Source organism: Pezoporus occidentalis, unplaced genomic scaffold (assembly GCF_034315485.1).
Source record: "Pezoporus occidentalis ecotype Australia unplaced genomic scaffold, CSIRO_AGI_Poc_V1 ctg17, whole genome shotgun sequence".
Taxonomy (NCBI): domain Eukaryota; kingdom Metazoa; phylum Chordata; class Aves; order Psittaciformes; family Psittacidae; genus Pezoporus; species Pezoporus occidentalis.
Genome location: NW_026913531.1, coordinates 6,373,407 through 6,401,263, shown reverse-complemented (window position 1 = coordinate 6,401,263; position 27,857 = coordinate 6,373,407). Strand labels below are relative to the sequence as shown.

The window sequence follows — 27,857 nt, the reverse complement described above, 5'->3', positions numbered from 1 at the left end:
TTCTCTTTCAATTGAAAGGGGAATGACACACATACAGATATCCCACCACTGTGGATATAAGATTATACAAGATTATGACTCTATAACATCAATTTACCACAGTGCTGCATGTGCTGCTACCAAGTACAAATACAAATCATGAAAAACATCTGTAAGTCCCTATAAGCAATTTGTCAGAATACTTTAAAGTGCATGTATAATAAATGAAGAACACATGTTTCATAGGAACCAAATGAAACTAGAGCTGTACTGAATGCTCTGCCAGAGACTTGAACAGCTGTGGACATCACCTCTTTCTTCCTCCATCCAGCTTTAAAAGGCATTGTTTTCTTTTTAGCTTGACAGGTGATGTTTACAATACTGTCAGTCCTCCTGAAAGACAAGTTGCCCAAAATATCTCTGCAGACCATTTCCATCTCCTTAAATACTGTCTCTTGATTTTCATTTTAGGTATTTGGCACTTTCTGCTACATTACAAAGGGTCCTCACTGCATCATCCTTGCCAGCTTCTCAAAAGACATCAAACACCTACCGTTACTTATGAAAAAGTGTCATGTTACATACTGTATAGCATTTTCTGTCTGCGAGCTACAGCTAAGAGATGGCAAGTTTTGTTCATTTACTATCCTGTTCGGAGTGTGTGCACACAAACACACCAACAGACACACATCCTCCAAGGTTCTAAAGAGGTTTGTCTGATTTCCCTGAGCCTGATGCCTCAACAAGGCTATGGATTTCTACTGTCTAAACAGAACATAAGATGGCAACTCCAAAGTCATTTTGCTATTATGTTTTGCATCTCAGATTAAGGTCACAGTTTTAGTGTTACTCAAAATGCTATATTTCTTTACACAGAGAAAACATTAGCAACCAATTCTTCTCCCCCATAGTATCAACTAAATACTGTCACTTCTATGTAAAACCAGGGCACACAGTTTGTTTCTCTAGTCTTCCTACCCTACCACATTTTACTTTGCTTCTCAAGAGAAAACTTCTCTCATTCCGGTTTCAGATCTAGTTCTGATAATGACAGTCAGGGGGCATGGAAGATGGCTTTTTTTATTAAATCTCCAAATATTAATTCCCAAACTTTTCAGTGTCTACAGTGATTTGCTAAACCTGAGGAAGAAGCAATAATTTTTTAACTTGACAACTCTGTGATATAAAATACATTGCTACTAAATTTTGAGTAACCTTTCAAAATACCAGTGTTATATTTAAGAAATGTGAATGAATTATAAATGTTCTATTACTCATGTCAATTTAATACTGATAGATATTACTCTGTTGATAGATCTTACTCAAGTCAATCTAATAGAACAATTGTAATATACATAATAAATGTACAGTTTTACTTTATCTGCTTGAAAAAGTAGCAGGATTGTACAATACTAACTTCAGTACTGAACATATGCAGTCACTATTGTATGTTTAAAAAACACAACTTGCTGATTATAAAATAGCTTAAATAGCCCCAAGTGTCTCTGAAGAGCTGCTGTATGCTCTGTAAAACCTGAATAATCCTCCCCATGTCAGAAGGTGACTCTTCAGCTGTTCAGGATCACGAGCTGATATGCTATGACTCGTAAAAAAAAAAAGATTTAAAATACAAGAACATACAGTTAGGTAAAGATCACTGCAGTAGTATTGGAATTAATCTGCAAGAGCTGACAACATTGAAACCAATCCAGCAAGAAAGATTCAAGGAACTGTAGCTTTTACTTAAAACCAAACCACAAAGAACACAGCAAATTCACATCAACATAAGTTCAATGGGAATATGAAATTTTTACATCATATTTGGCTCATTTTTCTTATAACTGGAAAAAAAAAAGAGTATGTTTAAACACACTATTTAAATATATACTGAATGCAATATTCATGGAACACCAGAAGTGCAAATCATTATTGCTCAGTGATCTGGATAAAATACTTTAACCTATCTATGAAGGCACATTGATAGAAGAAAAGATGTTTCAGTCATCTGTGGTTGTTTTAATCATCAAAATAGGGGAATTCACTTTGGCCCCTGTGCTTAGAAAAATATGAATCTGACTTTCAAAGTCGCGTTATCTTTAATGTGTAGTCTTAGTATTTACATGGTAGTTTCTTCCCATTCAAGCTCCACATCACCTATAAAAGAAACAGATGCATTTGATTAACTTACCTAGTAAATAAATAGTGACTAACGGCAGATAACTGCTTTGGTTGAATTTAAAGGATCTTGCAGGGAAAAAAGTGGAAAGCTTAATCAATGACTGTTACTATGAGTGAGACTGAAGAGCAGCAAAATGCTAGAAATTTACACTACTGAAGCCAAAACCCACATGTCAGAGTATTTTTTTCTGCTTCTTCATTTGGACAGTCAATGCACCTGCTATGAAAAAATATTTTTGAGACAATCTGTAGCACCTTACCTTCCATGGCATCCAGAGAGTCCATCTTTTGCAGCGCTGAATAGTTTACAAAACATATGGGCTGACTACTTCCCTTGATTGTCAACAGATCCAATACACATTGATGCAAAAATATGTATTGTGCCTGTAAGACATGAATTTAAAGACATTTGATTAAAAGAAAAATGTACTTCTAATACAAAAAAACTTTCAAATTTTCCATATAACATCAAGACATTCTCAAAGTAACTGCAGTTTATCTCAACAATCTCAATACTCGACTATGTCACATATGCCTGATCCGATTTCACTCATTACAAGGTATACTGCATTAAAATTTCTCAAACCATGTTAATCCTTATGCCCAGTAAAGATATATGAAATTAGACTAATCATAACTAATAGGCTATTCCATCATTTTCTGTAAAGTTTTGTCCTATGAAAATACATTTGATTACTTTTTGCCACTAGACTGAAGAAAATGAACCACATGAATGCAATATTTAGATAAGAAAATTTCTGTCTTTCTAGTATAGAGAAAACCAGCAGGGTGCACTCAAATGCAAAAGTTAAAGTAAATCTAAATCTATGTGTTCTAGGAGCATACCCCATTGCTAAGAGCAAAAAAGCCCCGCATTACTTTTAGTAATACTTGAACTGTAGGATCATTTTTAACTGACTATAATGCAAAGAGTAGGCATCTGAAGTTAACTGCATATTTCCACGGACATAAAGTAACTCTGGGTAATGATTGCTGAAAAGAGAAAAACAAAATAAGGCAGTGTAAGAATGAAACAGAGAATGAAAACAGATAGCAGGAAAACATGTACAGGCTGAAAATAAGCCAGATCACAGACTTGTCCAGATTGAAAGAGACCTCTTGAGATCATCATGTGCAACCTCCCCAGTGCTCAAGCTGGGTCAGCTAAAGCATGTTGCCCAGGACCTTGTCCAGATGGGTTTTCAATACCTCCATAGATGGAGATGACCAAAATGACTTTATCTCCCCTAACTTTTGCACAGGTAAATATATTAATGTATTTTTTCTGCTCAAAAACTGCTATTTTGTTTCAGAACTGCCATCAATTTTCAATTTAAGTGTCTCAGATTTACAAGAGAAATTTGCTTACAAGGGTATGTTTCAGGGTCACAGCTCTAGAGCCATGGGTAATTAAAGCAGATTTTTCACAGGCCCCTGAAGTACAAAGTACTTCATTACATTACACTTTTTAACAGCTAGCTTACTGAAGCTATAGGATGGCATTGTTTCAAACTAGCCTTTGTACTTGACTTGACAAGATGATAAATGGATCCACTAGACAATTATGGATTTCTAGAACAAAGGTCTTAAGTTTCAGTGGAGTTAAGATAGCTTTTTCCAGTTCAGAAGGCAGACTCTGAAAGCTCCATCATCTCTTGCATTCACACAGCTACTTGTGAGCATTTAGCAATGAAAATCTTTCTGGGTTTGCCAGGGGAGAGTGGAGCATACGTACCTGGGGTATACATGTGTGACAAGTTATTTTCCCAGTTAGAATGAGTTACATTCTTAATTATTTTAAAGTATTTTTTATGACTGGAAGACATTAAATTTTCCTCCAGACTTTACCTTATTTTCAAATTATTCTATTCCTAGTAAAAAATGCAAAACAATGATGAAAAAAATATTCCCACAATTTATCATCACAGGAAAGTCCTGGCACTTGTTTAGCTGCAGCAAGACTTCAGACGGAAAAACTGAAAGCAACTGGTAATCATGCTGCACCATACAAGAAACAGCATGACATAGTATTGCCAGAAGGTCTCACAAAATCCTCTGAAGTGCAGTTGCTGAAGATCAGGTAAAGATATAGATAAATATATTATTTTTTTATTATATATAATATATATTATTATTGATAAATATATAAATCTTACCAGATTCTGTACCATACACATTCTTTCACTTCTTAACTCAGCTACAAGCCCATAGATATCCACAAAATCATGGTCATTTACATGCTGGGTTAAATGGTCAAGTGCAATATAAACACCCGTTCTTCCAACACCAGCACTGTAAACACAACACACAAGATAAAAGAAAGTTGGGTTTGCTGTTTTTTTTAGCATAAAATACTTTCTTAGAATATTCTGGTTAAATTAAGACTAAGTGTGAAAAGAAAACTTCAGAAAAATAAATCTTTTTCAGTATTTAATTGTGTGTCTCCTTTCTGAATGGCATCAAGTGAAATCTGGATTTGTGCCATGTTCTGATTTTGATTTTGCAAGGGTTTCCACCTGACAAACGAGCTATAACTAAACCAAACCTTTATAAATGGAAAAATGGTTCTTCAGCTTTTCTGTGAATTTTCTAGAGCTCACTAATTCAAAGAAAAAGACATCACAAGATTTTGTAAAATCATACTTTGCTTCTGTGATGCTTTTGGTATTTGAGACTAAACAACACAAGATTTTCTCAAAATTGCTATCAGTGTAATAACTCTGCAATCAGTGTAATAACTCTGCAATCAGTGTAATAAATGGAGAGTATATCACTGCAGATAATCAGGAAATGTAGAGCAAAACTCTCTTGAACCTGCAAGTTCTAATGAGTTGAAAGTAACGAATGAGTTTTCTGAACATAAGAATACATTATGCCACTTTATAACCATCAGGAATTTGAGCACAGGTGGGGTATCTGGCCCTTGCTGGCCCCTTTAAGTAACTGTGTTGTGAAAAGGGGATAGGATTCACTGCAGAGTGGCCCCAGGGAACATTAAGTGTCCTCAAAACAACAAAACCTGTGGTTTTCTCCAGTAATAGTCTCCCTGGCCCCTGCAGTAGAGGGAAATGTCAAGCTGTCAGTGACAACCATACCAAATAAAATGAAGCTTTATCTCCCATGGTGGGTGCACCTGTAAGACACTGAGGATAAATTCCCATGCATGATAAACTGGATAGTTAGGGAAGAGATCTGTGGCACCAAACCCAGATTTTACTTCCACATATTTTCAGACTCATGGTAAGTGACAACGAGAAAGAGAATTAGCTGCAGACCTCTGAGTCCAGGTTGCTATTTTGGAGTGTGCCCACTCATTCAGTGGGAACTCAGACCTACGTATGAAACACAGGCACACTCACCACTTTCACGAAGACTTAATCTTCCCCACACACTCTTTGAAAAGCACTTTAAGGGTGTTGAGTATGAAATCAGTGGGAACCATAACAGCTGAAGAACTCTAACCACCAAACTACTCATTTAAGAGCCTAAATATAGATTTTAGCTGTTTACAGGCATCCAAGTTTGAAGTCTGGCATATGCAAATCTTTATTCCTATTTGTCATTCTCTGTGGCTCCCAAATAGTTTCTTCTTTTTGATGTGACGTACATTTTGAATGCATTTTTAAACTTATTTCTTAAGAAGGGCTATAATTATAATAGAAGTAATTAAAGACAACATGTCATTCCTCTTCTTATGATAAAGGGAAAACTGAGATAAATCTAGCAATACCTTATGGTAATTGTTAAGTGTTTCACTGACATCACCTCAATGGGCTTTTCACAAACAGAAAAACAGACATGCTCTGACATTTTAATTCAGAAAGGACTAAGGAGCTCTCCTAAACAAACCTTCACTGCTGTCCATATTCGAACCATACCTGTGTACTCAGTTTTCATTGTCTCCTGGCAACTTCCCTAAGCATTAATAAGCATCTGAAATTCTAAGACACTAAACGATGACTTGGTGAATATGCTTACCTGCAGTGAACCACCATTGGTGTATTATCATGTGCTCGGCTTGCACGGATAAGTTTTACAAAATGGATAATTGGTGCAGTAGTCTCAGGGACTCCATGTTCTGGCCAAGAAGTGAAGTTACACTGCCGCACCATCATGCAGTCTCCATGCTGAAGAATGTAAGATAAGGCAGTTTTTGCAGAAGAAATGTGACAGAAGATCCAGTAATCTACATGTAACCTTCTCAGCAATTTCATGTGAAAAAGGAAAGTCAGCATTGTAATAAGCACTTTTATCAAGGGATAATTTGTGTTGCACGGATCTGATGGCAGGTCTTTTGAGAGACGGCATCAAGTCCATCTTTCAGGAAGTATTAATGACTTCAACAGTCAGTCTCCATTTGGCTTCAGTCACTCTATCAGTATAATTTATAGATTACCCGCCGAAGTTTCTATGGCTCAGTTAGAAGTTTAGTGAACTGGGATGACAAATTTATTTAGGAGAAAGCAACCATTCCATGGTTGATCTAATGCAGTGAAGTCTAACACACATACACTGGTAAACAACTATATTTTCCAAGTGTTTGATACCCTCTCAGTGAAAGCAGCAACAACAGTGACTCAAAGAGCAGGTTATGATCTGATATCTAAATTAACTATGAAGGACATAAGAATAAAAGCACAGGATCATGTCAAAGGCCTGTCTAGACCAACAAAACATGACAAAAATATATCTAGTTCCACAGAACACCATTACCATCTTAATAGCTTGTGACTTGTGAACTGCCTCAGTCAAGAGATGGTATCTCAAAATTTAATAGTAGTTGTCAGAATTTTTTTATACATATTTCTCCAGGTTTTATGAAGCCCTATAAGATTGTAGTATTCACAGTATCTAGCAGCAAGGAGTACCACAGTTGCACCTGTTGTGTAATGAGCCAGTTCCTTTCTTTTTTTTCATTTTGAACCAACCACTCTTTCTTTTCATATTGCAAGAAAAACTGAACTGTGAACAATTATATGGAGCAACTACTGTGAGAGTATATTTGTAAAATTGCTAAGCATAAAACCAAAAGAGAAATTACTCTGGACACAATATGGCAATAACTATGAATGATTTGCCTCACATATACATTTTACCTTCATTGGAAGATCATCAAGACTCTACCCATTTGTGAACGGAAGATAAAGTACAATCTTAAAGCCAGCAATATGGCACATTCAGTGACATGCTTATAAAGGACATCATAGATTTTTGTGCAGCATAATTCAGCTATAGTAAATGGATCACTTAGTTCAGATTTTCTCTTTTCCTTTTTCCTTTCTCCTCTCCTCCCTGCCTCACCCTGGTTAACACAGGTGACTTCACATTTTGCTGGCATGCATTTTTACTCGAAATAGTTCCTCTTCTGGTCTTGTTTACTCTCTGTCTTGTTTTAGCTGAAAAAAAGTTTGTCATCTCTCATTTTAAAATGTTCAGTTGTCCTGTACTATGTGCATAACATATCCTTATGGGGTGACGACCAAGGCACATACCACAGGATGGTAATGCATGTATTTGGATAGCCAGCTTCAGGTCCTAATACACGTCTGAACTACATACAACACAGGTCAATGTTGGGAGTGAAAAAGAAGGCTAACTTCATTGTGATTCATCATGCCCAGATTGCTTTCTGGGCCTACCTGCTGGTTTGACTTAATGCTGGGTGCTAATTTTTCACAGTGGAAACCATAGTTGTGGATTGTGGCAAAGACAAACATCTATGCTGTGCCCCTCAACCCCCTTCCCAGGACATGGAGTGGGAGTAATACTGATGATTCTCTTTTATACTGGGTGAATCTTCTGGGGGTGGAGGCCAATATGTCTGGTGGTACAATGCAAAACAGCTGCACTGCACCAGAGAATCTTGCCCTTTAATCTGAGATGGATACATTCAAAGGGATTTGTCTGATCCTAGAATGGTTAGGATTACTTCTTTCTAGAAGAGACAACTGAGGTGTCCAAATAGAAACTTCACCTCCCACCAGACCAGAGATTCAGTAACCTTGACAGGCCCTTCATAGCATGTCGGACAAAAATCTGAGCTGTTTGAGACAGAAAATGGGATAATTCTCAGGAAAAAGAAACTAAACCAAACCAAAATCAAATAGGAATGAAAATAAAATGCAGGAAAAGCAGGCAGTACAGTGCATACACATGAACAGATTAAAAGAATACTGAGGGGTACTTGGGTGGGATGGAGCATATTTTATGTTCTTTGAGGTGCTGGATGGGTTTTATTCAATCGCCTTCCGGTTTTGGCTTACCCTTTCAATTTTTAGATCTCTGATGGTCCAGTCTATTTGAATATCTTCCATCAGTTTAGTTATCACTATATCCCCAAACACAGTCACCGGCTTATTATCTTCTGGCCAGTACTGATGACACCTTATCTGCAGGGAGATGATGACTAATTAACAACGATTATATTATAATCCTGACAGAAACTACATACAAAATTTCCAATTATCTCAAATGCTGTTAATATGTACAGTGGTAACTCACCCGCCCTTTTTCAAAACATTGTGTAAGCATCACAAGTGTTTTTGCTCTTGTCTCCCACACCATTCTCCAGAAATCACCCACTGTTCCTGGTAATGGTCCCTGAGTTGCAATAAACTCATTTGGACATAAATAACCCTAAGAAAAAGAAAATATTTAATACAGAAGTTGGCAAGGAAGAAAAAAGTTTGCATGTGACACATAGTTGTGCCTGTAGCTACCATGCCTAAGACTAAAACCTTGTTAGACATACTAAATGAATTGGCATAGGCCTGGCTAATCACTGCATGGCAGATGGCCTTGGCAACCCAAGGAAGTAATGGCATTTTCTCCACCACACAGATAAGTTGTGAAGCAGTGGTCCAATAAAGTTTGGGAAATGCCATCCCTACAGAAATTCATTTAGCAGAGAAATTACAGGGACATCAGGTCAGTAATTCCCATTTAAATATAACCAAGCCTTCCTATTAACCAGGACATAGTCTTACTTCAGATTTACCCAGAGGCCACCAAGCACTATGTCAGGATGTGGCCAACAAAGTAAATAGCATTAAGGAGCAGTGGAGCCAGGGAAGCAATTAAGGAGTGGTCTGAGAGCTAGTGCAAGCTATACACCGCACTGATGACCTTGTCCTTCCAGTGATCACCAGGGATCTGATGTAACTTAGGCATGGAGCTTACTCTAACGGTCTAAGAGAAAAGGTCTTCAAGAAACCTACTGTGCAGCTTGGCTTTTATTTATTGTTGGCTTCTGCTGTTTAGTTCATTTATAAATTAAAATCTTGGGGAGAAGGAAGTTTGTTGAACAAAATCAGTGTAAATGCTGCCAGGGCATGGGTTCTTATGGATCTGTTTCTACAAAGAAACAGGAACTCTTACGTACTACAGACAGTCTAAAATAATGACAATAGCAGTAACAGCAATAAATTTATGCTGCAGAGCTAGCTGTCTATAATATCACAGAGTTCTGCCTATTGCTGAAAACAACTGACACAGTGGTTTATAGCACCACCAAAATTTCTTGTTGGCATTATAGCCCTGTAATTCACAGCTGCCTGTTACTTACTCCATCTATAATATACAGAACAGGTGGCAGTGAGAAACTATGTTAATCCTTCCTAGTTTAAGTGTGAGGTGAGAAACTGTAATTCAGGGATGCAAAGCTCATGGTTCAGTTACTGACTTTTGTGGTTTAACCAATGAAAACAAAAGTAGAAGCCAAGTTCCCATTTGTTAAAACTATATACAAGACCACTTTTCCCCTTTCTTTATATGCATGCATATGTACATTCACCTAAATAGTTATGTAAATAGACACGCACACGCACACATATATTTACAGCTATATGCATCTACATATACATCCACAAATATGGAAAATGAGAGCATATGAAGGGCAAAGCTTTAGCCCTGAGATATGGTAACATTACAGTTGTCTATTCACTGATGAGCGGTGACCTAAAGTCAGCATGCAGCAAGACGTCTGTATGCAGTAAACACATGCAAAATCTCAGCAGGGCACACTCTCTGCAGCTTGCTTTTGCTGCAGCTTTTTTGGAAGCTGCTGTTGTTGTTCCCTGCCTAAACCCTGGCATGTCAAGTTAGTGACAGAAAGGGTAAAGACTAGGCCACGCTCCAAGCTGTCTGGTCTCCTTCTCAATGGTTCTGTGTGTAGTCCCAACACCAACTAACAATGTGTCATGGTTCTTCCTACCTGCTGTCAGAACTAGGACATTCCATGTAAAGCGAATAAACAGCTTTTGCTAATTACAGAGGAAGATGCTGTCAGCTCTATTGCTTATTCTCTGTGAATGTCTCTTAGCTACCTGGAAATAACTATTTCTACTTGCCATTGTGTCATCTGTTTAGACTACAGTCTGCATGTCTAGCTGTATGTTTGAAGAGTGCTTACTGCCTATCAAGTCTTGACTGCGAGACCACCAGCCACTAATACAATAAATTAAAAGCATAATTATGTCACTCTTGAAGCTTCAGCAGGATGAAAATGAGATAAAAATATAGATGAAGAATATACTGAGAACACAATTAGAAAATCAAAAATCTAGGAAGAAAGCTGAGGATGAAAAACACAGTATTAGTTTATTCTTCAGGAAGCCTATTTGCATTTTACTCCATAGAATCATAGAACAGTTAGGGTTGGAAAGGACCTTAAGATCATCTAGTTCCAGCCCCTGCCATGAGCAGGGACACCTCACACTAAACCATGTCACCCAAGGCTCTGTCCAACTGCCAGGGATGGAGCATTCACAACTTCCTTGGGCAACCCATTCCAGGGCCTCACCACCCTTACAGTAAAGAACTTCTTCCTTATATCTAATCTAAACTTCCCTGTTTTAAGTTTTAACCCATCATAACTTTCACAAAATAATGAAGACATACCAATACTGCTCACCAAAATTACTACCTATTTCTGTGAAACTTTTCAGTTATGTTTACATTGCCCTATTCATATATAATAACTCCAGCTCCCAAACCAAGAGATCAAATAATGTCTGACTAAACAACTGACCTCAGTGTGAGTTTCACACTTGTCTTTAATGATAATGGTATGAGACAACTTATGAAAACTAATTTGGTGGACACAGTTTTGATTATCACTGAAAATCATTGCTTAGCAACGAAAATGGGATAATTTATATTTTAACTAGTCATGTTCAACGCTGCAGGAGTGACTTGAGCAATGCCATGGCTGTAGCAGCTGTAGTGAATGAAATTAAAATTAGAATCCTGTTCTTCTTGCAAGTGATTTTTTGACTCTCTATTCTACCATAAAACAGATACAGTAAAAATGTGAGATTTTCTACTTACAGACACATAGCTGGCATTAATGTAGTCAGAACCAGGAATACCAGCATCAGGCATCAGCTTTACTCTGTTGTTATTATCTATCATGGAAACAAAGTCTAGTTAACTAACAGATTTGTTCCAAAAAACCACTGACATATGTAACAACTGTTCCTGGAGTGCTAAAAAATCAAAAATACTGTTATTGTTGCTAACAATACTTGACATAGTAGAACACTACTTACAAAGGGAATCTAAACAATTTCCATTTTTGTACCGTGATCCTTTAATGTTCCAGACATACTTTAATAAAATACTTTTTAATTAAATGGTGACATGCCAAAACCTCCAATCTGATGTATGTATAGGGAGAATCCTCTGCCTAAAGGTAGCCTGTGTACTTTAAGCCATACTGTTTGAACACAGACAACCTCAGTGTGAATCAGACATCAGGGTCCAGGGTCTGTCAGTCTTTCCTATATACTTGCTGCCCAGGTAACAGATTTGAGACTGATCTTGGCACTTTTACATTCTTTTACATAAGGTAAGGTCATTATTACAGGAAAAAAAAAATAACAGTTGAGGGTTTCTGATTTGAGCCTACAGCACATATGCAGAAATGACAAAACCTAGGAAAGATGTCATGTGAATAGGTAAATGCTGAAACTAAACATTTCAAATGTTGATGTTTGGTCCTCAGCTTACAAAAGAAAAAAAGAGAATGCAACATTAAATATTTATGAAACTTATCTGTTTATATTTCATAATAAATTTTTAGTGACTGTAACTTGGAGTATATCTTGAACAAGGCAAGAGATAACAGGAACAGCTGCTCTGAAAAGTTAATAGCACAGAATGTAGCGTTATTAACCAAGGAATGCCATGCTCCTCATCTCACATCACAGCTAATGCCTAAAATAATAATGACATTTCTTGTCTTATTAACTGAAAAACGAAGCAGTGTTGAGTACAGAGAGACAGACTCCCATCTCCTGTGATAAAATCTAGCCTTGGCTTATAAGTTATCATACAGTCACTCTGATCTGTGGAACCTTTGCAGCGTATGTACACATATCCACAAGAAAGCACACCCTGGCTCCTGAGGTAGCTGAATGCACAAACGTGGATTTTATATGTTTAAAAAAAATTACTTCTCACTAAAGAGGGAAAAAAAAAAGATGAGGAAGAATGTTAAAGAGTTTGAATTACAAAGCTAAGAAACTACTGAGGCTACAGTTTCTTGCACCTGCATATTAAAGCTTGTGAGAGCAAGTTTAAAGCTACTCGCAAATAAAACTGTCTTTAAAAAAACACAGTGAAAAGTTAGATTACTTGACTGAAAATTATTTCATAATGTGGACGCGACTGTACTGCTACTTCAAAGGCTGATCAAACAAATTTAGTTGCATTCCAAATATCTACTGCATGATTGAATGTAGAGCGCAAAACAGGAACTGATCGGTAAATACACATACATGGCTTTATGTTCGGGAAACGATTCTTAGACCTGTTCCAAGGCAGATCAGCATCAGTTGAAGCAAGGTCATCAAGAAACTTGGGAAGTTCCTGTAGAGGAATAAATGTTTGTTGGCATATCTTTGCATTTCACCTTCTGTGAATATAAAAAATGACACAATCACCCAGTAAGAGGAAGAATTCTTTAGTTCTGCAACAGAGTGCATTTCTAAGAACAGCTGGAAGCATTACAGGACATTCCACCTCACTGTCAACCCCAGTTACGCCAGCAGTGTTAGATGCAGCACTGCAGACAATGCTGTCAAGTTGAACAATTAAAGCTTACATGAACTTTCACCTTTACAAGTCTGGGTAAAGTCAGCCTCTCACCTTTTGTAGTTCTTTTCATTTTTTTTCATGAAGTCACATGCTTGGTTACTATGCCCTACTGACTCAAACTTACTCTTGAATAATGCCTTTTCCTGACTCCTGTAGCTTGGGAGAGTTCTTGCCACAGCATGAGAACTGATGAGAATTTAATTGAGACAACTGGCAATTAGCTATTGTTCATGGGACTGTTTGTGAAAAGGGTGGGAAGAGTTATTTTGGGCTGAACTGTAGTTTCATAACTGGTCATTAGTTCTATTACTGAAAGGCAAAGATTGATAAATCATTCATATTGAGGAACTTACTTGATGGGAGTGTTTCTGTGCATAAATAGGCATAACTTCCAAAGCTGAGTAAAAGAGTGGAGATAACTTCATAACTTGTTAATGGAAAAAACATATTGAGATGATGATCTTGTGTGATAAGAGAATAGAAAGCTCAGAAAAGATAGAATTTAGCCAGAATTTCTAAGTTAATAACTACATGAGCTGTAATAGATTTTTGCTTTTTCAGAAACGTTATAGGGAAGACTATTTCAACACCTAGCTAAGACACAAAAGTAGAGACCTACCTATGGCTTGAAAGCGTAAAATACAAAATGTTGCTGCTTGTGCTGAGTAATCCATTCAAAATTTGTCTTTAATATTAATAGTTAGTCTCTAGATGGGCTACTTCCAAAAGCAGGCCAGACTGCCCTACTATCAGATTCAATATTAATTATTTTTAAGTGGTCTTTTGCTTGGGTATTTCAGACAGATAAATAAAATTTAATGTGTAACTATTAGCAAATAAACAAACAAATAGATGAAAGAGGCAATGAAAAATGGAAAAAAACAGAAGCACTTTTTATTCCAGTGTTTTTCTTTCATTGTTAATTCAAATATTTTGTCAGCTTTATTTGATGGGTTCAGATACTATGAATAATTTAAGATAAACATTAGCAAAGTGGGATAGTGTAAAACCTGATGTAATAAACTAAGTCAATAATTTATCTAATCTGATATCATATTTTTGTACAATGGATAATGCCTGACATATAAAAGAGACCTGAAAACCCTTGAACTGTATCATATGCAGTATTACCCCATGAGAAACTTGTTTCTTTTTCACTATCTGACAAAAATCCTGTGGCCTGAAGCATGAGGACTACTCCACTTCTCTAATTACATCCTCAATAATATAACTGCAAGTGCTTCTGAACATGAGGCAAAAGATGATTTCACAATGAAAGCAAAGGACTTTCAGACAAGGGACTTGACTTCTCTTCCTGGCTCTGACACATCCATGGGGAAAGACTTAGAGGAAGAATTACAGAGAACTAGATACTCATCTCCCTTTGAAAATTAACAAGGGACTAGATCCTATCCATGCCCTTCAAAATCTCTCTTAAGTACCTACGTTTCCTAGGGATGAAAAGTCTATGGTTATGTCCCTTCTAAAAAGAAAGCTTCTGACTCAAAATCACCTTATAAAGAATGGCTGATTTTACATTTATACCCATATATTAAATAATTACAAAGCATAGTTAACAGACATGAAATAAATAAAAAACTAAATGAATACTGTAGAAAAATGTATTTAAAGGCACTTTCTACAGTTAAAATCTTCTCTTTCAATCAACCTCTGCAATACTTAAGGCAGAATACTCTTACCCATTCAGTTGCCTCTGCCTTTTGTCTCAACAATCCCTTAGAGAAGTAAAGCCCCAGTCCTACAACTGAACCTAGAGAACGATCCCTGTTTGCAAGACACAGTAGAGTGACTTCTGTGCATTCCTGGTAAGAACTGTAAAACACAGCTAAGGGTGGAGATGTTAAAATTCCTCTCATTCAGAAAGCTGAAACACTCCCACAGAATATCTTTTGTTGAATTTTGCATGAAGGAAAAACACAGATGAAATGCCTGTGGCATTTTGTGGGTGTTATGGGCCACGGGATTCTATACCACGTGCGTGTTGTGAACTTTAACTTGCCTCATTTGCCTCACTCCTCTGAGTCTTAGCTTGTAGAGAAGGAAAAGAGAAGCAGATTATGGTATTTCTATAATGACGTTTCTGTATTTGAACATGTGCTCAGAAGCCCTCACCAATTCTCAGTCTAAGTGATTATTTTCAGAACTGGGGAAAGACGATTTGGATTCCCAGATTAAATAACAATTTGTCATAGATGCCATTTTTCTTTGCAGATTCCTAAGACTGAAATAATTGATTTGCACTTTTTTTACTATAATAATCTCATGGTACTATGGTGACATTTGGAGGTTATTTTAAGTTTTTATTCAAGAACAGAACTTACTGTGAAACACTTCTACAAGTATTTCTGTTCAGTAATTTCACACTTATCAGAAAAACTGTTTTCTTTAATTTTTTTTTCTGATAAGCAATAGATTTAGATCCATTCTGAGGCCCAGATTCTCTTTCCATCATGTCTACAGACAGGTCATGCTCATGTAAACCCTGGAAATCTTCCAGGCACAGAAGCCTGGTCAATATAGCAAATTAAAAGAGACCAGGAATATCCCTGGATTCCAAGACTAAGTGAAACAGAAAGAGCCAAATTTATCCTAGATAATTCCAAAACAGGTTTGTTGTCTACAAACTGCCTATTGTAAATGATCCCTAGACTACTTTACCTACCAAAACTTATCTTGGAACTGCCCGGGAAGACTGGCAGCTTAAACAAAATTCAAGTCAGGGAATATGCTAACAGTTTATTAGTGTAAATTTTCATATTCTCATTTCCAGTTCCTGGTATACTTGAATTCACTAGCACAGAGAGGGCCAGAGAGCCCAAGCAAGCTCAGCACCTTGTAATTATGTGCTTCAGACATAATGGCCCGTGGTTTTACACCTTGAGCTTATCTCTCCTACACACATTGTAGGAGCCTTCAGTCATTTACGTGAAACTAAATGCTCAATGTGGATGGAAACAAGGTCTGCCTGTTTTTTTGTGTGCAATGCCCATTTCTGTGCATTGTCATTTCTGATGTAATTTCAAGCGCATTGTCAAACCTATTACTTGCCTGGTAAAACAGGTACTACAAATACCATAGATCTACCCTCAGTCAGGGACTGGACACACCCTCCAATTCTGCCTGTCCTTGGATAAGCCATCTGTGAAGTTATCACTATCCTCTGAAACATGGAAGCTGAAGCTCAGAGGGAACATTGGAAGCCCAAATGACATATAAAACTGTTGATTATAAGCTGACTTTATAACTTAGTTGAATGAGGCCTCAGCTACTTGTATGTCTCTAAATTTGAAATGAATTGCGAGGATTTTGATTTGATAAAATGCTATTGTTTAAGGCATTACAATGTTGTAAGGCTTACCCAATGTGGGTCACACCTCAAGGAAGGTGAGAAACTTTCCAGTGATGAACTTTGATATGTGAAAATGTTATTGCTAGTAAAACTTTTCATCTGTTCAGTCATGCATAATATAACTATAATCACTCTTGTTCAAGTAAAATAACACTTCTGCTCTTGGAAAAATGTTCTTACTTTATTGCTCAGAGAATTTTATGGTACTTTTTATTATTAAATCCAGACCAATTTTACCTAAGGAGCATAACAAAAAAAAGCTGTAGGAAATACCATTAATCTTTTCACACTTTTGCTGGTTTTCCCTTAGAGACTGAAATATTATAATCCAGCAGAAGAAAAGCCAGTTGTTGAGTCTTCATTTTCATTAATCCAACTGCTAAGCCATTCATGGTAAATCTATAAATCCAAAATATTACAGTCACTGGAGACTGACAAATTATTTTTGTGGGGGAAAATGACTGTATGTGTTAAAAATGATGATGATAAAGATACTGAAATAACAAGAAGAGAAGATATTGTTGAGAACAAAAATATGATAGCCGTAAAAATGTTACTTAATGAAAATAGTGAAAACTTTGAGATTTAAATTGAAAGCGTATATGCATTATATGTAACATATATTTTGAAAGCTGGTCTCTTTTCAGAAGGAAAGACAGGCTTGTTGTGTTCATCTAACTCACATAAGGAGTTGAAGGCTATTCACACGGAGGCGATTCTAAAGAGCATGACAAGTATGACCCATTATTTGTAGAGGAACAAAAAGCAAAGTACCATGCACAACTTTTTTACTTTCTGTACTGAAACCTATGAAAGAAAAACATTTCTGAGTTCCTTGGCAGTATGACTGGGGCCTAAACATTTCACAGAATAAATACCAGCTCTGGTTTTGAAGTCATCATCACTCAGGAAAATGAAACTATTTAAAGCTGTTAAATATATCTGCATATACGTTAGAAAAATATTTCTAAATGAGCTGTTATCAGGTAAACTGTGTAGGCATTGCTACATATGCAAAAGCATAAATGTCTGGTGTTCTTGCAAAGATCAGTCTAAAGAAGATCATCTTTTGCTGACACTTAGGTGAATAGTTCTGATCACTTTGCAATGTAGACTGAAGAATCCAAATCAGTGTAATATTACTTTCTAAACAATCAACCTGGTAATTGGGTATTGATTATCAAGGCCAGAGTCCTTCACGGCCTTGCCTGCTTAAAATGGACATGAAATGTGACACATGAAACGACTGAAGGTCTTGCGATGTTGTGACAACTGCTAGCAACATACCGAAAATTCTTCCTGAAACTTTAGGTTGTTGCTGGTGCAAAGCTCTTCAACATGTTGTAGGAAGGATTTCTTGCTTATTGGCCTGAAAGTAATGACAGAAGAATTAGAAACCTATAGAGAATTTCTATGTCATTCTTTTTATTCTTATTTAACTGCAGTTTATTAATAAACAGTGCTTTTCAGTTCAGTAGAAACTGATACTTAGAGGCAGAAAACTGTGAATTGCTTACAGCATGCTTATTTGGTTTGTTTCCAGTCACTTAAAATAGAAGCATTTTCTCCTGTTGTTTTTCCCCTCACCAAATTCCTAATGTTGCTAATGTTAACAGTACTGTAGGGTTGGATTGTTTTTATAGGTAACAGCATTCCAAGGCAAGGTTTTGACATTAATGGAAATTTGTAAATTTACCACTGCATTCTAAAGTACATAATACTTCTTTGTCACACAGAAAACATTTTATACATTGCAAGATTTTAGACATATAAAATATTGCAGTGACCTCATTCTCATAATGACATGGTTTTTAAACCCCGAGGAGTTTAAGTATCCCTGTATTACTTCCCAAGCTAAAACACAGACATGCAGGCTTCACCCCAGAGAGAGAGAAAGCATTTCTCCAGTTACCATGCAATTAGTCATGCTTTTATGATTTATACGCAGCTTGGAGTTTTTTCCTAATAAACAGAGGAGAGAACCACACATTGAGACTCACCAATGACCACAATATAAAACTCTTTAATCAACTTACTTGAGGGATTTTCTATAACTAAGCAACCTGCAACAGAGATTTTTGTTAAATGTAGCAAGCTGAGAATTAACCAATATTGTGCATATTAATAGGTTTTAGATTAAATATGGAAGCAACTGAAGTGCCAGATGCATTTCTCTCATGGATTCAAATACTATTATATGTCAGGTATCTCGTGTGATTGTCTTCGTTTTTATCTCAGGTATTGGCAGATATCAATATGGTAGTTACAGTTCCTATCAATCTCTTCAGACCATTTTACAGTGCTCTGGGCTCATATGGCCCTGGGAAATCCATACTTCTAGCACACTACTTCATACACATTGACAGGCTTCATTTTATGCTATGTACCCATATTGTTCTTCTTAGGGCTGTTTCAGAGCATAACGATAGGATTCATTTGACTTAATACTGACACCTATTTCTGAGCTAGTCACTCTGAATTCCTTTTATTATCAATGAAAAGAAATAGCTGTGATATTTATCTCATTTTAAGCAGATATCTAAAATAGGGCACAGATGAATCATGCTACAGGTGTACTTCTACAGAAGCCAAACAGCTACGGCTGTTTTCATGAAGTTTTTAAAAATGAGTGGCTGTTTTCATGCTCATTTTTACATGTTCACTGCTCTTTTGGGGGCACAGTGATTTTAAATCTGTGCTACATCTTAAATCTTTACCTTGAACCCACAGCAGGTTTCACAAAGATGATACATGAGCATCTATACTGAGGGCACTTTCAGACGACCTTGAAACTTGGTCATCATCATCACCTATGAATCCGTTTTAAAAATGTCTCAACAGTATGGATTTAAACACTAAACTTTGGGCACTCAGACTAGCAAAGCTTGTCTAAAGGACCAAGCCAAAAAGTTTGAATTTATACAGTTTATAATATAACTTGCCCCTTTGAAAAAGATAAAAGTATATCTTTATGTGTCTGTCTCTCCATAAATCATGCATTCTTACATACAAATATTACAAAACCGATTTTATAATACAAATACAAATGTCTACTGCTGCCAGAATTTTAGTAGATAGGCCAATTTGCCTTAAAAATACTTTGATGTATGAAGTTATTCTTAGATATTTAAATTTTAAATGAAATAATAAAATAGATTAATATAATTGTTGAATCATTTATTATTAAGTATCAGACAAATTAATTTCAAAGCTGCTGAAGATGCCTTTGTACTATGTACTTTGTTATGACAGTTCTCTTCACAAAAAGCAAACAGGCTATGAAAGCCTTGGGTCAGTCTCACTGGAGTAAGAAGACATGCAAGAATTCACAGAAATGGGCTCAAACTCAAAGTGACAATGTCCTTTACCAGGAGAAGGAGAGCTTTAGAATGAAAAAAGACAAAAGATGACAAAGCATGCAGCTCTATTCAGATTGATCAGACATCTAGCCAGTGCTTATTGTATCACTATGTTGTTTGCATTACATGGCAGATGAAACTATCTTCTAGTAATGATGGCAACGTAATGGCAACATTACAGGCCTAAAGTTTATGGAAGAAAAAGTATTATTCAGTATTAATAATTAATAAAAAAGATTAAAAATTAATATTAACAGTATTAATAGCTGTGCCAGTGTCCTGCACACAAATTTGTCTTTGAGCAAAAAGTAAACTTTTTTATAATTTTCAGGAGAAAATTATAAGCAGTTTCTGCCAAGAAATTACATTTGTTTTTCCTTAGAGTTCACCTACCTACACCATAAAAAAAAAAAATCATCTCCCGGTTGACATCTCAGTAACTTTTTGAATACTACTGGCTTTCCTCCTCTCAAATTAATAGCAATTAGGGGCTTACTGAACCTAATTTGCAGCAAGCAAATGCAGTTTGATTATTAGTGAGTAAAAATTAAATCTATGCTGTACAGAAGCAACCTGAGTGTAACATTTGGTGCTTCAGTGCTGAAGGTACATGGAGCCAACAGCAAAGGATAGAGGAGACCAGCACAACTCAAACAGCACCACATACTCAATATTTCCTTTTTTTACTTTCACTCAAAGCAGGGAAGTAAAGCATTGAGATAGCTCAGGAAAGGAACTAAACACAGTGTTCCACATGCTGCTTTCTAGCTAATTTTTAATATTAATAACAGGTGATTTTTTTTAAGGCATAATCATATAGTATCTTTCACAAGCACTAACCATTTTTAAAGAAGGCACCTACAGATTGACAGTTGAATCTATCTGTGGGCATGTAAGTGAAGAATTTGATTTTCAGAATTACTGAACCCACACTTTTGTTGGTAGCAAGTGCATATTGCAATGTCTTGGCAGCTCAGAAAATAGAACAATTAAAATGCTTATGGGAGAAATAATGTCTAACTTGAAGATTGTGGCAAAGATGTTGGCTTTGTTGTGTAAGAATCTTTAGAAATGATGAATTTCGTATGCTCAGTAAAGACAGCTATGCTCAGTTTCAGCACCCTCAGGCTTCCAAAATTAGTATTTTTTCCAAGTCTCTTGACTTAGAATATGTAATAATAATTTTACAGTATTTAATCAATGAAAAAATACTCATCTACCTGTAATCTTGTTCTTCACATTTCCCAGTCTTTTCTATAAAACATAAGCATATATCACTAAATCTTGATAAGCACAATTTAGAATCAACCCATGAAGTTGCAAATTTCCCTATTTCAGCTGGACAATTCCAGATTCCCACTTGTCTGACTTTGAAACTAAGAAAGAAAAACATTCCCAAAGATAAAGAACGCTTTATTGCCTTAAATCTGATTTTCTTTTAAAACAGTGTATTGTTTCATGTGTGGGATTTTTTTTGAAGTCTATCAAAAATCTGAATCCCACTCAGATTACTTATGATAGAGCTAGAAAGAAGCCATTTATTTGTGTTGGCAGTGGTAACTGAAGACCATATTGTCACACAGACTCAGCTTTCTCTCTGGGTCAATCATCTGAAATCCACAGGGAATTAAAACTTCGTCCAAACAGAAAACAACAGAAATGAGTATGTAGGCAAAAGGCTTAACTCATAAGCACCACTGACACTTCCTAGGACCAACGGAGGAACTAATTTTTAGCAAGTTAATTGAAAGCAATATGGAGCTTAACCCTTCCTAAATATTAAAAGCCTAAGCAAAGAGAACCCATGGTCATTTCTGCCATTGTACCAGGACACATACACTCATAAATGTTGTACTCCTGGGATACAAAGCTCAGGAAGCCTATTTTTGATAGTTGATTACTAAAGGGAAACTTGTTGAAGAAAAATGTAAGGCAGGAGCTATGCCTATCCCCATCCAAAGAAAGAAGAAACAGGCTGGTCTAGAGAAAACAATGTGTGTGCAGAAGTGTTACCGTGAATACAGACACCTACTGAATATACAGTATATAGGCGAGATCAGACAATAATTTTATATGCAATACTTCTCCGTAAAGAGTTCTAATTACCTGGTGTTTGCAAGGGTTACAGTGTCTGTAGCTCAGAAATATTTCTTCTGAATCTGTGCCACATTTGCTTGACAGGCTGTTTCACACAGAATGAAACAAAAGCCTCAAAGCATCCACTATAAGGTGCAACTTCTCAAGAAAAGATTCTGAGAAATGGGCACCCACATGGCTTTATCCTTTCTGCAGAAACCACTGCAAAAAGAGTGTGCCAGAAAAGTTGTCTCCTAGGTGAGCACCCAGAATGAGTTCGTAGTCACTCAGCAAATCTGGTGCACCCTGAAAATTTAAAGGCAGAATCTATTCACAGCAGATGAGTGTCTGCTTGGAAACGCGACTTGCAAACCCTATGGACATGTTACAAAAAGTGATGAAAGGCCACAGTATTCATGTATTCATTGTGCATAATGAACCAATGTTTAATTCTATTTAGACTGATGGGGTATGTACGTTTTAAACAAGGGTTGTTCTTTTTGTTATTGACTATTTCATATCAGCTCCATCATCATGGAGATCAACATATGTCCAAACATTCAAAGTTAGCATTTGGCTTCATAAAGCAGGTCTCATCTTCCATCAAATTCAGTAGAATTTAATTCCCTGCATGCTCTCTGAAACTACATCCTATTAATTGATTGCCTAACAAAGACTTGATGAAAGATGGTGTATATGTACAAGCTAGTATTAGTATTTTTCCAGCACTGAAGCTTTTAAAGTAAATTATTTTCTCATGACCATTATTTTAAGAAATTTCCTGGGAACTGGGATCTGCCATGAATTACGTAATTAGAAAAAAAAAGTTGACCCCAAAAAGGTTTCAAAATTGTCAAAATGAGATACTTGTGCTTTTACATTTGATATTTTTTCTACTTAAACTGACTTCCGTAATGCAAAATAATTCATACTAAAAAAGTCATAAAAATGTGTGAAATAAAATGTTTTGATTAACCTACATTGAACATTTCCTGAGTTTAGGTTCATTGAACTTTTCAAGCTGTTGAACTTTTGATCTGCTAAGAATGATAAAAAACATTTCAAGTCATATTCTTACAGAACAGAAAAAACCTATTCTACTTCTTTTCATTTCTCATGTGATACCAGCTGCACAAATTTTCTGAGAATATGATCCAAGATAATAGGGCACAATCCACTAAGTATGAGAGAATGTCTGAAGAGACAATATATGAGAGAAAGTTAAGAAGGATCTCATGGAGCAGGCTAGAGTATCTTGATTGTGTCAATGAACTGTGTCAGCTGCAAGTCCGTCCCTTTACTGATTTAGAATAGCTAACATGATAAATAATATACTGGCTGAGAAATAACAAAACACCTGGCTTCCAAACCAGCTCCTTCAAAATGAGCACTGAATGGGATGATTAGTAGGTAAAGAAAAAATCTCTCCTGTTTTTTTATCACCTTAGATTTTCACAGGAACTCCCCATCACCCTCTCATGGTAGAAGGTATACGTAGTTGGACCAGATTTCAGGTGATTTACTGCTATCCAGGAAATCCAAACAAGCTAGCCTGGAAAACGATTCTGCCCATCTATGTTTTCCTCATGGAATTACAAGATGCTGTGAACTGAAATCAGCATTCTGCAACATAGCATGCTTTGCAAACACAGCTGAGACAGTATAGCACAGACGTACAGCAGTATGTTATGCAGATGCAGTGATACACAGTCCTTTTCCACTGTAGTCATCAACATGTAATACAATAATTTAACATGCTAATGTCACTGCTTTAACCACAAATCATGAGAATGATAAGGACAACACAAAAACTGGGACTGTGATTGACTTTTACATAGCTATTCCCCAAAGGCATCAGGTACAAGAGTTTTTTTGTTGTGTAACTTTGAAAGTCTGAAAACAGGAAGCAAACATATTAGACATCAGGTTTTGCATTAAGCTGCCTTTGTGCATGCTGCCATGCTTCTGCCAGCTTCTTGATATAACTCATCATGATTAGGAAGGATGTATCTATACGAAAGACAGCTTTAGAGACCCCTAAAAAGTCTTCTTTGGTCACTGACCTTACCAGTATAGGATCTTCCATATACTGAAACATTCTTTAAAGCTTACAAAAAAGCTGTAATTAACTAAAAATTTTGAGCAGATGAGGGATATCCTGTCCCTCATTACTACATGCATGTTATCTAGTAGCGTCTGACAGTACATTTACTGACTTCTAGTTGAAAATACGGCATGAATCCTTTCCTGAGGAACTCTGTCAGTGCCTGCATTTCAAACTTCAACAATGTGTTTTAATGTCCAGCAAGGGACCTGGGCAAGGAGCCTGCTGTAGCTTCAGTGCTGCTACTGTTTGAAAAATAATAATCCAAAATTTAACAGCTGCATCATGCACCTTACGTGACTGGCAGAAGAAGAGAGTCTTTCATTTTGGCCATTAAAGGAGTGAGGAAGGAGGAAAGATTAAAATACAGATGGAAGGACATGACAAATTGCAAAACAAAATGTGAGACTGGCTCTAAAATAAGAGTGATGTAACTAAAACTCACTGTTCAGAAAAGGCCTTGCTGTGCATAAATCACCTACTGAATGTACACTATGTAAGTATGAAATATTATAGTTTGCAATTACCCTGTAGAGTTTGAGACTGTACAAATCTAAATTACATATAATTTAGACAGAAAAGTGGCAGAATAGTACTCTGCCTGATAAAGGATGTGACTGTGTGCATATGTTGCTGAGATTGAAGTGGCATAGTACAAAACAGCTGCAGTGTAAGTGGGTACAGAAAGCAGTTGAAGGGAAAGATAACTTCTCTTAATTACATACATTCTAACTGCTAACTGCTGAAGGAAAGAAACAACATGTTTCTTCTGTCACATTTACATTACATTTTCTTCCAAGTATAGGTTGTATATATCAGTGCTACATTGTCATAATGTGTTATAATGTCCGTGTAAAAATTGCCCTGAATTATTTCAAAGTAGTTGAGCAATTGTTGTACCTTAACATCAGGGACTAAAAATAAACATGATTTTATGATGACAAATACCACTGTTATTAGTATAGCTGCAAGGATGACATTTCAATTAACTATATAATTGAAAGTAGCATGGTAGCACACAAGAGAACACAATGGAAAACACACCATGTTGCTTCAATAACACAAAGAACTTACTGGATGACAAATATCTCCTTGCGTCTAAAGAAAAATGAAGAGTATCTGGAAGTAAAATCCATTAACACTTTAGTATATAAACAAAATTAGTACCATTCTTATTCAGCTAAAAGTTTGGAAACAAAGCCATTTTGAAGATCCACCAGGATTATTTATGGGTCACAGTTATCACAGTGCATTGGCAATGGCTCTTTCTTCAGAGTGTACTTTCCACTGTTATTAGAAAACATAACAATGCTATCTGAATGACATGTGCCCCACACAGAACATACCACAGCCATTATGTAGATGATTTCCAGATGATTCTTAGTATGTTTTCTCATCTGTTAAAAGCAGCCATTCCTGTGTGCACTATTTTGAACAGGTTTGTACATACAACCAACTTACTCTGTACCACACACATAGACATAAACACACTCAAACAAAACAGGTCAACAGCTACAACCTCTCATCTTCCATCTATTCCTAGTCTGCAACAGTAGGATGCCTGACTGCTAAGGCAGGACTATTTTAGGCTTCTCATCTTTAAGGAGACTGTCTATCACAGTGTTTCATCTCTGACACAGCAGGGAAAATACAGGCAGGTAAAGAATGTTCACCAAACATTTCTAACTCAGTTGGGTGTCATATATTATTGAGAATCATTATCGTATTTATTTGGTGAATAATATCCATTTTTCTGGCAGTCAGAAAGAGCTGTTTTCCTTCTGATAAATACCTGACAGGATTCTTTGTCGGACAAGAAATATGAATAGCCTGGAATTGCTACACACACCTTAAAGGAGTAGATGTCAGGAGAGCTAGTGTGCTGAGCCCATAGAAACTCAAATATTATGCAAATTCCCTTATGGAAAAAAAACCTCAATCTCAAACTAAACTAGAAAAACCAAGAAGAAGAAAACATTCCGTGCTTTCTGAATTTCTATTAAACAATGGCAGATTTGTTCCTCAATAAGTTAACTGAGAATTCTGGGAGTTTGACTCTCAAAACGCATATGGAGGTTTGCAGTCTACACAAAAAACTGCGCAATCAAAAAAACCTCAGAAATTCTGCATGTTTAAAAATATGTAGTCCTCTTTTTGGTAATACAATTAAACAGTGATTTGCACTTAGATCTTTATCTTGTAGTAAAAAGAGCTGAAGATTAAGTGATTTTCTAAAAGCTAGTGAGAAGTGTCTTGAGGATGGAGGTCATTCTTTGAAAGAGGATCTCAGTGACCTGTGTAAATAAAGAACACCACAAACACTTCCAAACAAGCAAAGGTCAGAAAGGGGTCATAGCTACAGCCCCTTTGGACTACTGTTTTGCCTAAGGAGTACGCTTACCGTGTAAATCTCTCATCCTTCAGCTCCAGGTCTGCCACTGTGATCAACTGATCCAGTTTGAACTTAGTGTCAATAATTTCAGCATCTCGTGGGGAGTAAGTGCCTCCCTCTTTTTGCTTTTGCCGAATTCTGAACAGAAAAAAATGGGGAAAAATAAACATGCAAAAGATTTAAGGACACATATGTCAATACTTTGATTAGTCAGGCTGAAACTGAAAACTGCTTGTCAGCAATCCTTCACTGGCCTTTATTCTGCTGTCCCTTCCAAAAGCGTAATTTAGGCAAATCCACAGTTACAATGTCTAAAATCCATGCGGAAAGAATCTAGACTACATAATCTTAGTTTTGCTACATAAATCCTTTGGCAATCCCTGAATGATGCAGCTGAGGAAGAACAAAACTTCTGATTAATGAGCTGACAACATCGTTTATGCAGTACCCAGTCTGCTTCTTTACATAGACATTTTGTTCACAATTTGAATTAAAATTCAATTTTTCTTTCACACATGAGACTTCAAAGCATTTAACTGCTAAATTTATTAGTAAGACAGAAAACAAAGTTTAGAGTATTTACCTCATATCAAACTGTCAATAGCGTTAGCTATCACATTAACTTCAGCCAGCTGAAACGCTAATCTGTATCCTCAATTCAATAGAGAAGTGGCTCTAAAAGGGTAAGATAGGCTACTGCTCCAATTTACCCTCTGTAGAAATTGTTTTTTCTCCTTCATCTATAGAGGTTACTCTCACTAAATTAAAGCCTTTGTGAATCCCTCCCTATGTTTCTACATGAAAGACAACAACAAAAAGCAATGCATTTTGAAATGACAGATTGGATCCATTTCTAGGATTGTTTCAACTTCTTCAAAACATTTCTGAATGCTTGCAAACGTGTTATGGTAAGGATACATAGATCTCACCTTGCAAAGGCATATACTGCAGCTACCAAAAGAACAATTGAAAGTATACACAAAGTAACAGCAAGGATAACTTCTACAGATCTTCCTGACATTTCTTCACCTGCAACAGAAAGTGAAAATTTAGTATTTCATAGACCCACTAAATTTTTTACATTTCTGACAGGGTGAAATCAGGAAGCAATGAAAGACTTTTCTCTCTGCACAGCTGCATCCACTTTGTGTCATTAGAAGTGCTGCTTGGGAAATTAAAACGTAACAAAACCGAACAATTTATGTAAAGGTTCCTAAGCATTGCTGCTCTATGTATATGTCTACAGCCATGTGTGCAGCTATCCCCTGGTGCTTTTCAGTTTTACCTGTTAAACAGGTGAAG

General features: G+C 36.4%; 1 protein-coding gene across 5 annotated transcripts in view; it reads right to left on the bottom strand.

Moving 5' to 3' along the window:
* Positions 1-1,043: 1,043 nt before the first annotated feature.
* PTPRQ (protein tyrosine phosphatase receptor type Q) overlaps positions 1,044-27,857 on the bottom strand; it is a 134,583-nt gene continuing 107,769 nt past the window's right edge. Inside the window, exons 51-64 of one of the 5 annotated variants that reach the window (XM_062613835.1) lie at positions 27,485-27,584; positions 26,565-26,693; positions 25,238-25,282; positions 23,040-23,099; positions 18,661-18,687; positions 17,912-17,993; positions 12,936-13,026; positions 11,485-11,561; positions 8,659-8,793; positions 8,421-8,546; positions 6,136-6,284; positions 4,314-4,449; positions 2,418-2,541; positions 1,044-2,133 (exon numbers count right to left, since the gene is read on the bottom strand). In XM_062613835.1, the coding sequence (XP_062469819.1) occupies positions 2,096-2,133; positions 2,418-2,541; positions 4,314-4,449; positions 6,136-6,284; positions 8,421-8,546; positions 8,659-8,793; positions 11,485-11,561; positions 12,936-13,026; positions 17,912-17,993; positions 18,661-18,687; positions 23,040-23,099; positions 25,238-25,282; positions 26,565-26,693; positions 27,485-27,584 (1,319 nt within the window). In that variant the 3' untranslated portion in view covers positions 1,044-2,095. The remainder of the gene's footprint in view (positions 2,134-2,417; positions 2,542-4,313; positions 4,450-6,135; positions 6,285-8,420; positions 8,547-8,658; positions 8,794-11,484; positions 11,562-12,935; positions 13,027-17,911; positions 17,994-18,660; positions 18,688-23,039; positions 23,100-25,237; positions 25,283-26,564; positions 26,694-27,484; positions 27,585-27,857) is intronic. The other 4 variants (XM_062613836.1, XM_062613837.1, XM_062613838.1 and 1 more) reach the window with 4 other exon arrangements.